This window comes from Haliaeetus albicilla, chromosome 16 (assembly GCF_947461875.1).
Source record: "Haliaeetus albicilla chromosome 16, bHalAlb1.1, whole genome shotgun sequence".
Taxonomy (NCBI): Eukaryota; Metazoa; Chordata; class Aves; order Accipitriformes; family Accipitridae; genus Haliaeetus; species Haliaeetus albicilla.
The window spans coordinates 4721780-4731842 of record NC_091498.1 but is presented as its reverse complement, the minus strand read 5'-3'; the positions used below and the strand labels follow the sequence as shown (position 1 = coordinate 4731842).

At 52.4% G+C, this 10063-nt stretch overlaps 1 protein-coding gene across 3 annotated transcripts; it reads right to left on the bottom strand.

Annotated features, from left to right (window-relative positions):
- Window positions 1–327: 327 nt before the first annotated feature.
- Window positions 328–7922, bottom strand: PIGV (phosphatidylinositol glycan anchor biosynthesis class V). Of its 3 annotated transcripts, XM_069803226.1 has the most exons (5): window positions 7355–7504; window positions 7076–7239; window positions 4183–4335; window positions 1599–2756; window positions 371–769 (listed from the first exon to the last, which is right to left on the bottom strand). In XM_069803226.1, exons 3-5 carry the CDS (start codon window positions 4267–4269, stop codon window positions 464–466), a joined length of 1551 nt encoding a protein of 516 aa, XP_069659327.1. In that variant the 5' UTR covers window positions 4270–4335; window positions 7076–7239; window positions 7355–7504; the 3' UTR covers window positions 371–463. The 3 variants fall into 3 exon arrangements, with proteins under 3 accessions (XP_069659325.1, XP_069659327.1, XP_069659326.1); XM_069803225.1 differs by lacking the exons at window positions 7076–7239; window positions 7355–7504 and adding an exon at window positions 7861–7922; XM_069803224.1 differs by lacking the exons at window positions 4183–4335; window positions 7076–7239; window positions 7355–7504 and having other exon boundaries at window positions 328–769; window positions 1599–4132.
- Between the last annotated feature and the right edge of the window lie 2141 nt (window positions 7923–10063).

Below are 10063 nucleotides of genomic sequence, written 5' to 3'. Positions count from 1 at the left end.
GGGGCGGTGAGCGCTCGGGAAGAGAAGGAACGGGCCGAGCGGCTCACGGAAGGCTGCAGGACCCTCCCTGCAAGGGATGCTCGCTCTGCTGTACCGGAGGTTTCCCGACGGACCGGAATCCGACAGACACGGATCCCTGCCATAAATAATTTCTCGGGACCAGTACTTCTCCCAGAAGACGGAAGAACCGAGATGCATTCCCTGTCCCGGGCAGCTTACAGGAGTTCTGGCCGTCAGTAACGACAGCGGAGAGACGGGCAGGATGCTGTAGCATCACAGCAAAGGGAACGTGCCAGTTTCACGCAGTGACAGCTCTGTACGTACGTAGTAACTGAGGAGTAACGCCTTTGTAACCGAGACAACAGCATCGTTACATATACGTCAGGCTTTTTAGAAAAAGTGAGTTTCAATTCTGATCAGTGCTTCTGCCCCGCGACCCGACTGCACCAATACACACCCCTCACTACGTCCACGGCAAGAAGTTGCAGTGCAGAATCAGTCCCAGCAGCCAGTAGGACAGGAAAAATCCAAGAATGCATTTGCTGAGGGGGGTGATTAATCTACAGTTCATCAGCAGCTTCACGATGGGGTTTTCAGAAGTCCCTCTCCCGCAGGAACCAGATTTACCTAGAAGAGACTTCTCGGAGCGAGCTGCCACAGTTTGATTATCAGTCCCTTCACTCTGGAGTAAAGGTTCATATTCTTGAAGCAGGTGAGCGGAGAACCAGTACAGGATGGGAGAGGAGGAGCCAAGGAACCGGGTCAGCACCTGAAGACGACAGGCAGAGCAAAAATCACATAAATTGCAGGTCTCCAACTGCAACCAGCCCTGGTCCTGAGGCATGGAAAGAGCCATCTATCTGCCTCAGGTTGCTGGTAAAGACGACCGAAATACAGCCCCAGTTCATGGTGCTAGGATTTACTACACTGAAACACCTCTCAGCTCAACCCGCTTTATTTATTACAACATTTGTGTAAGCAGTGAAGTGGTCCCCAGGTTTTGGACAAGCAGGGTAACTAATTGTCGCTCCTTGTCACTGTCCAGCTCAGGAGCCGGGCAGAGGCAGCAGCTTCAGGGGAGAATTGAATCTTACGCTTCAATTATTTTTTCAGTGGAACCCCCAACCCTTAGTGCCACCAGCTGTGTCCTAAAAAGACCTTCGAACACTTTCTAGGTACTGGTGACAGGCTCTGGATCCTTTCATTGCCATCCATTAAGCTTGGCCCAACATGATAATGACCCGGTATCGTTGTCTTCCAACAGGCGATTAGCAGGGCTTGGCAAGCCTGGCCTTAAGCACATGTCAAACGCCGCTAACGCCAGCCAGACCCTTTGATCCCCGTCCCGGTGTCCTCAGCACACCAAGCACCTGGCAAGCTCTCGTCAGGAACTCTCCAGCAGAGAGCAGAGGAACTAACTGGCTTTGGAAACTCTCTGTGGAAGTAACTCCGAAAGAGGAAAGGCAAAGCTTTTGGTTTGCGTTGCCCTGTGCTGCCCTGCAGCTGGGACAGCTTTAGGCTGTGACCGTCACTGCCTCAGCCACCACGCTGCGTTCCCCTGAAGAAATCACTCTTCTGTGTTGCTGTGAACATCCTACCTGCACGTGCATGCAGAAGAATCCAAACGCCAGCAGGACCGTGGCATGGACCACATACACAAAGACAGCGGGGCAGCAAAATCCAGCTCTTGGTTTACTCTCTTCTTCACTCTTTCTTCTCTCTAGACCAAGAGTTAGGCAGTGCCGGGGGTTTGCAATCATGTAGGTCCAGGCAGCCCACGAGCCCAGAAGCGCGACAGGCAAAGCAAGCAAGAAATTTGGTATCTGTCTGAGCTCAAAATACCTGAGAAAGCCCACATTCCAGTAAGCATCTTGAATATAGGAATAGACCAGAGGGAACTGCTGGGAGCACCAAGCAGGTTTAACCCCGTTCACGGCCGCCAGATGATAGCCCTTGTCCCGAGCCAGCTGCAGCAGCGGCTTGGGAACAGTCTGCTCCAGGCCACCGCCAGGACCACAGAACCTCACGTAAGCATAATATTGAAATAAAGCAAAAGGTAGAAAAATCCCAGCACATGTCAGAACTGCTGAAGATGCCACACTAAGGAGTTGCTTCCACAACAGAGGGAGCTTCCTTACCGATCCTGAACCGACCTGGAGCTGGAGGACAAAGCATTTACCGTGGGAGTAGAGAAAGAAGCCAGCATTAATAAGCCCGTTGGCACGCACCCCAGAAGCAAGGGAGAAGAGCAGTCCACTGAGCCAGCTCTGCCCCTTCTCCAGTTGCCACATGGCACTGAATGCCAGGAAGGCAAACATGCTCTCTGAGTAAGCAGCTGCCATAAATACGTTGGCAGGGCTGACAGAAAAGAGAACAGCAGCAAGGAAAGCCACCCTGCGACATTGCAGCACAACGCAGCCCAGCTTATACAAGGCAGCGGCTGCCAGGACAGAAAAGAGAGAATTGAGAAGTACAGCTGATAGCAAGAGGCGGCTCCGCAAACGCAGCAGCCACTGCAAGGGCCACAGAGCACCCTCGGCCACGGCACGCACGCTCAGGGGGTACAGCGGGAAGAAGGCGCAGTTGTGCTCGTACAGGTAACCACGCTCAGCGATGAAGAGGAAGTGCTCTGCATCCCAGTGCGAGAGGCCTCCCAGCAGCTGCTCCAAGAGCAGGTCCCACAGGCCAGGCTCGGACAGGCGAGGGGGAGAGAAGGCGTCTGCAGCGTGATCTGGGATCAGGAGGTTAAACAGAGCCTGAAAAAGAAGAGAGGATTGAAGTCGAGTGGAGATCCTCTTGTACCCTACGGAAAGCACCAAGCAGGAGGAGGACTCCTGCATTTCAAAGAAGGGGACAGGAACAGCACAGAAGCCAGGCTGAGGGGCTTTGCAGCAAGGGACGCCTGTAAGCCTGTGGAAAGGTGCAAATGCAATCTTTTGGGGCATTTATACCTAAACTGAATAAAGCTCTGGAACATATCCAGCATGAACCCCTATGGAATTGGACAGGGAAAGCTGCTCGGCCCCATGCTCAGGCACATCTAACTGTGTACGCTCACACCAGGTACTGCAGCACTGGTAAGCCTCCTGTTCTACTGAATTTGGCATTATTGTCCCAGCAGACGTACAAGGGAGAGGAGACAAAACTAGAGAAAAAGATTTTCCCGGGGCAAACTGATGCAAAAGACAGCAGCCGATTCTAGGCCCCCTCTCTAGTTTCTAGATCACTCCATCACCTAGGCAGCTCGGCATGCATTAAGGGTTCCGCTTCCCGGAGACGAGCAAGCAGAATGGACACACCTCTGCCTCCAGGAGCTTCTGGTGCTGACCACATTTTAAAAGGTGAGAGAAAAACCCAGAGAGTTCATGAGATAGGAATTATGCAGCTTAATGCATTTTAATGTCGTTCCAAATGAAAATATATTTTAAAAAAACCCAAAACCCCAAAAACCTCAGATGGTAAGTTTTGTAGCTTAGCTACATGTAGATTGGGATGACTCCCCTGCCATGAATTCAACATTGGCAGAGAAAAGAGAAAAGGTCACGCTGAACAAATTGGGACTAAAAGAAATACAAAGCCGCCGTTTTACCATGAAGCACACATCTGGTCTAACCAGGCCTCTGGCATTTGTAACACAGAGTCTTTCATCTCAGCTGATGGTTCCACTCAGCCCTACCCAGTGGTGACTGGGGCTGCCAGAACCTGCCAGCTGGCTAGTGGCCTGCTGCTGAACAGCTTTCTCAGGCTGATGTTGTTTCAGGAGGGCCACGGCTACAGCTAGACTCTTTGCTGGCTGTCTCGGTAGGCACAGGTAGGATGGAGTGAGCAACCAAGCTCTCCCACGCTCAGAGAAGGATGTCTCTGGAAATGAGACTCGGGAGGAATGTGCAGGGGGAGATTATTGTTCCTCTTCTGTGGATAAACAGAGACTTCAGCCTCTCAGGCTGCCAAACTGGCCTCTTGCAACAGTGGTGTGAAAACACAGTAAGTTATGTAATTTTACTTAACAGCAACCTGCCTCCCTGGATGCAGCTGGCCTGTGGGTTCTCCAAAGGAGAAGACGATTTCCCAATCAAGCAGAACCAGCTAGCTCACGGTGCGGAAGGCAGTGCCGAAGAGAGAAGCCCTGGAGCAGCAAACAACAGACGTTGCAGCATCTTTGGTTCAGAACAGGAGACTTGCCTGCAGCAGAAGTGTCAGGGCTCTGCAGCATACCGCAAACCACACGGCCTCTCGGAGGTGGGGGTCTTGCCTGCTCACCAGCCCCATTCTGAGCTTGGAAGTTGCCTCAGTAGGTCACTGATGCCCGGGAAATCTTCCTCTGGTTTTGGAAACCTGAATTGGTAAACAGAGAGCACAGACACAGAAAGGTATTTCTGGCTTCAGCCCTGTTTGTAAATTATGCGCCTTTATTTACTATCAGGGACTTCAAAGGGCTGCAGATCTCTGTGAACAAGAAAGTCACTCATGAAAGAGATCACGGATCTGGGAGATGACGCAGAAGACCTCTTTGATACTGTTCTTATTAAAGAAAATTTCCCTGACTTCTTAACCTTGGCCAGGATGCAGAAGGAGAGAGGTTATAACATGTACTCTCAGCCCATTTCTTACCGGGCCAGTGTAAATACCAGAAGCAGACAGGCTCGTTGGCCTCCTCAGTGGCTGCCTCAGCAGAAACACCAGCAGCTCAAGCCAAGCTCTGCCAAGCATCTACACACACATTCAAGTTCCAATATGCTGAATGGGATTTAAACCTTTTTTTTTTTTTTTTGAATAGAGACAGAATTAAAATGTGGACTCCAAGCGTAATATCCATGTAAGCGGTTTGCTGACTGGGGCTCGCAGCCGGCCAGGCGCTGCCAGGCACGCTCTCTCCTCGCTCCTGCTCTCTGCCCTGCGTTTGCTCCTGGGAAGCCAGGAATGGCTTTATTCAGCTGCTTCCAAAGCACCAACCCCACAAACTCCATCAGAGCAAGGCTAAGGTGTCTTCTCAGATAGGCAGGCTTCTCCCCACCCCATCCATCAATTAGACAGCATCTCCAAGATGTGACACTCCACCACTCCACCCTCACCACCTGCAGTTTTCCAGTATTCTGGCAGGGGTCCTGGTCTCCAGAGTGAGGGCATTTGCCTGTGAAGCAAATTGCCCGTGATAAGGTGGCTCTCGTTCACCTCTTCCCTGCACACCTTACCTGCAAGATTTAAACTGCTTTGTGGAGTCTCACTGCTTTCTTTTCTGTATATTCTGGATTGACATTGTGGGACCAGCTATGAAAACTACTGGCCCAGAGCCACGAACGGCAGGCAGTATCTGTTATGCAGCTTTTTAAGATAACACATTTCTTCCGTTGGTTCCCCAGCCACCAACTGCTTTTCAGTTTGAGAAACAGAAGACCCACAGCTCTCGCTAGGTTCCAATGACACCACATCCTGCACTATTTCCCACCTGCCATCTTTCTGATCCAGCCCCTTACAGTACATAAAGATCCCCAAACTGATCACCTAATGATCTAAAAACACGCTGAGGTTTTCCTATTACCATTTTACTGACAGAGAAAAAAAACCCGGCAGATTAAAAACTGCATGAGAGAGCAGAAAGCAAGTCATCAGCAAAGCAAAAAACAAGATCCAAATACGCTCATTTATAATTCCAGTCCCTAGCCACAGGATTATGCTTCCTATTTAGCCACATACAAAAGTTTTGGGTTTGCTCATATTCTCCTCTTGCTCCAGAGCATTCACAGCTACAGACAAAGCAACTAGTGGGAGGCACATTCTCCTGAATCACGAAGCTGCAATGTTATTTTAAGAGAGGGGATACTTCAGCCCAGCTGTAAATTCTATTAAAGCGCATTCACAGCTGCAAATCCTATTAAAGCACAGCAGCAAAAATTGTCCCAGCACTTTAAATATTTTTTTTAAAAAGCAGAGAAAAAGCCTCGCATGAATGTGCCAAGAAGGCTCAAAGCAAACAGCTTTAAAAAGCCTGTTCCTGTCACGATGCAGCACACCTTGTAACGGAAAGCAGCAAAGTCTACAAAAAGCTGCAGCCCACAACTACCATTCTGGTAGAGAACACGGCGTCAAGAGCTGGAATGTCTCTACCTTGAAAAGTGCTGCGTGAAAGAGCAGCTGCACAAACGGAAAAAGGACACGAAAAGGCAGAAGCGGGTTAAAAATGTTTCAGCAGAAAAAGACGCAAAGTCTTAATTAAAGATGTCTTTCCACGTTCTGCGTTCCCCTTTGCTCTCAGATAGGAATTGTGTTTTCCTCGCTCTGGAAACAGTGCTAAAAAAAGGACTCGTGTACGAACAAAATAGACGCTGGGTAAATTATCATGTAAATGAAAATATGAATTCGGCGAGGTCTGCAAAGATGCAGTGGAGACTGATTACCACCCGGCGGCAGCAGGCACTCGCCACAAAGGCTTTTCCTCCCTCCGCACGCCCGGCAATCAGCTCCTGGCTGGGGTACAGGATTCCTGTTGGGAAACCTACTCCCGTCTGCATCCCAGGAACACTTGGAGAGCAACGCTCTGGGCACCTCTTGGTACTTCTCCAACCTGCTGTCAGATTCAAGATACTCCAGATGTATTTAAAAACCCGTTCTAACCAGGACATCAAAGAAATACGACCGAATTTTGGAAATCCTGTTTGCCTAGCGCTGTTTCTGTGGGCCTGGGAGCTCCCGGCCTCGCAGCTGTTTTCACTCCTGCCCGGTTTCAGCTGCTGGTCCGGGGGGCTGCAGCCCCAGCACTGCTCCGCCTGCGTCTGAATGGAATTGGGAACATTTGTACCCCTCGCACCTTTTGTAATGGCTCGTGGGTGTGAACAAAACCTATGCTGGATCAAAATGCAACCTGACCGCTCAGCTAGAGACAACGGACTCGCTGAGCAAACGCCGGAGCTGTGGGTATTTGGATCAGGTCCGAGCCAAGAGCGAGAACATGCTGCGGACGCTAACCTGCGTGTTTTCACGTCTGCCTTTACTATTGCACGCAGCAACGTCACAAATCCCGCTCCGTAAAGCACATCCCCACGCAGACCAACTATCGGGTGAGACGCTGGCGACTCACGCTCCATTTCTGCTGCTTCCTTCAGACAGCCAAAGCCGTCGTGGCTGGTACCCGGCGTTTAGATGGACAGAAATGAAACGTGGGATGGTTTCCCTTCGCTTTGGAGATAGGGCAGGCTGGCAATTTGCCGACACTCCAGCAGAGGTTGGATGACGGTTGAAGCGCTGAATAGGGATGTTTTCAAGATTAGGACCAGTTATCACTTGTGTGTTTGTTACTGGGTTGATACGCGAGGCCATAGGGGACCGGCCCCCCCCTCAGAAGCACGGGAGGGCTCACCCGGGGCACGCCGACGCGTCCCAGCCGCCATCACCGGTCCCGAGGCCTCGGGCCCCGGCCGAAGGAACCGGGTCTCTTTGTGTCTCCCGTTACCAGCGCGGCCGCTCCAAAGGGCTGGTTGGGAAAATAAAACCAAACCCCAGACGACGCCCGGTGCCCCCTCCCCTCCCTCGGACCACCTGTCCCCGTCAGCCACGGGCATCGTGTCCTCCCCCCCACGGTTTCCACACGGCTGGGACCCCCCAGAGCCCCGGTACGAGGCCTCCCGGCGGTTCAGCTCCCCCCCCCCGTGTCTTACTACGTCCGGTATCAGCGCCGGGGCCTGAGGTGACACCGATGGGCCCACCCGGGCCCCCGGGCCTCTGTCCCGGACCGTCCCCTCAGGGGCTGCGCGGGCCCGGGGTGGGGGTGGGGGGGGGCGCCCCCGTGCAAAGGGGGGGGAGGAGGGGGGGAAGGGCAGGCCCCTCCCCCCCCGCGGCGCGCGCGCGGCCCCGCCCCTCCCCCACCTGAGCGCCCGGCGCGCGGCTCCCGCGCCGGCTCCATCCCGCCGTCACCTCCCCCTCCCCCCCTCCTTTCCCTTCTCCCCGCTTCCGGCCGCGCCTCTTCCGGGGCTGCGCGCGCCTCTTCCGGGGCTGCGCGCCGCGTCACGTGGCGGCCGGGTGCGTGTGTGTGTTGGGGGGGGGGAGAGAAGGAGCGGGCGGCGCCATCTTTGTTAAGGGCGGGCGGAGGCGGAGGCGGTTATGGCCTCCCCGGGCCTCCCCCCCAGGGGCTGAGGGGATCAGGCGGTAGCGGCCAGCCTCGCTGGGGCACCTTGTTCCAGAGGTTAGCCCCCAGCCTCCCCCCTGCCTCGTCGTGAAGCGTCAAATTGACCTGAAAAAAGGGGACGCTCCCCACCACAGGGGCGACGCTCTTCCTCAGTCGCAGACACATTTAGATTACCTTCCTCCATGCAGGCACAGGCGGCGGAGGATGTGGCGGGCCCGGTGCCCGTCTCACACCCGGGGGCTGCCTCCAGTGCCCCACGTCCAGCCTGCTGCGGCCCGTCCCCGAGCCGGGACCCTCGCCCCGGCCTGGGGCCTGCGCCTTGGGTCAGAGGGGACGGATTCGGCTCCAGCCGCAGCTCGGGGTGCAGAGCGGGAAGCAGAAGCTGCCCTCCTCCGTGCAAGGCATGGCCAGCCAGGAGCCCTCGCCGAGAGCAAGGCGTTACTGCTGGAGACGCACCAACACAAACCTCAAACGAAGCCGCGCGGCGGCTGCAGCAAGGGCACGGCTTACACGAGTCTCTTGCCAAAACACATTAAGCAACATCACATAACAATAGCCTGGTAATAAGTGCATGTTATTATATTAATTACTTACTATTACAAGAGGGTGGGCAGGTTTCCCTCAAGATCTCGTCCACGTGATGACAGAAGCATCAGATTTTGCTTTCACCCAAACCAAGCTCACGCTACGCTTAACCACATTGCAAGCCCGTGGCAGCGCGCCGTGAGGTCTTGCTGCCGGTGCCGGCACGGCAGCGCCTGGGAAAGACAGCAGCAAGTCTTTGTGCTTAAAACAGACATGAAGTGGCACCATATCTACTGCAGGAATGAAAGAGAATCAGCATTGCCAAACGAGTCCTTAAGGGAGACTCCCTGAGTGCTTTTAAACAGGGCTCTGGCTTGGGAAGAACTCAAGTTTTCTCCCTTGCTGGTAAAAATGGGAAACGGCGGAGCGGTCGGGGCCAAAGAGAGGCGTTTTAAGGAATGCCTGCAGAAATGGAAAGCTTTGGCTATGAATCAGGTCAAAGCATCAAGGATTTGCATTCTGGGCAGCCGAGTTTGAGATCAGGTGTGGCTCTCAAAATAGCCCCTTATTACAAACTGTGAACACTGCTTGCTCTCATTTTCCTAATCTCTCATCTATGCTGTTTTTCTTTTAGCCATTTTAGAAGTGCAAGAGGTGTATGCGTCTGCATGCACGCAAGCGCTGGGGGAGCGAAATTACTCCCCTCAGATCAACTGGTTGTATAAATACTGGTAAAATGGGTAGTTAATACCACTTGTGACTATTCTTTCCCTCCCAAACGTAGCATTCACTTATGATTAAATTCACCATAATGTGAACACAGAAGCTGTACAAAAGCTGCTCATGTTCCTTTCTTCAACCTTGCTGCTGAGGTCCTTTCTGTTAAAAAAAGTAAGATTTTTACATTAATTTAATCAGACTAAACAAAGCTCCCGGGATACAGAACTAAATTATCAGAGAAGTTGGTTTTAAATCAACAACATTGTCGCAGAACAGAAGTCCAGCAGGATTCTTATCTCACAACCTGGTTTCCATTCAGTATTTTTTAAAGCCAAGGAAGCCCAGCACCATTCCTGTCTCTTAAGAAATCCATTTTAAGGACTCTCCTTCGCCAGGCAAAGAGCTCCCGCGATTCCTGCTGATAAACAGACTTTTCAGAAAAGAGTCAGCCTGATTCTGGCACAATTACTTCTAGGAATACAACTAAGGGAGGGCTCTGGGAACTGAGACCTTCCTAGGAGAGGACTAGCGGGATAAAACGAGGTGATTTTTTGAACAAAAATGACATCTGCCTTCATAAAAAGCTTCTCCTTTTTCTTTTAACTAGCTCTTTTGCTTAAACGAGCTCAGTGCAGTTCTAGCTAGCCTGCTTCTATCATCATTTGAGGATAAAGCTTCAGGCTAAATAAAATACCCATT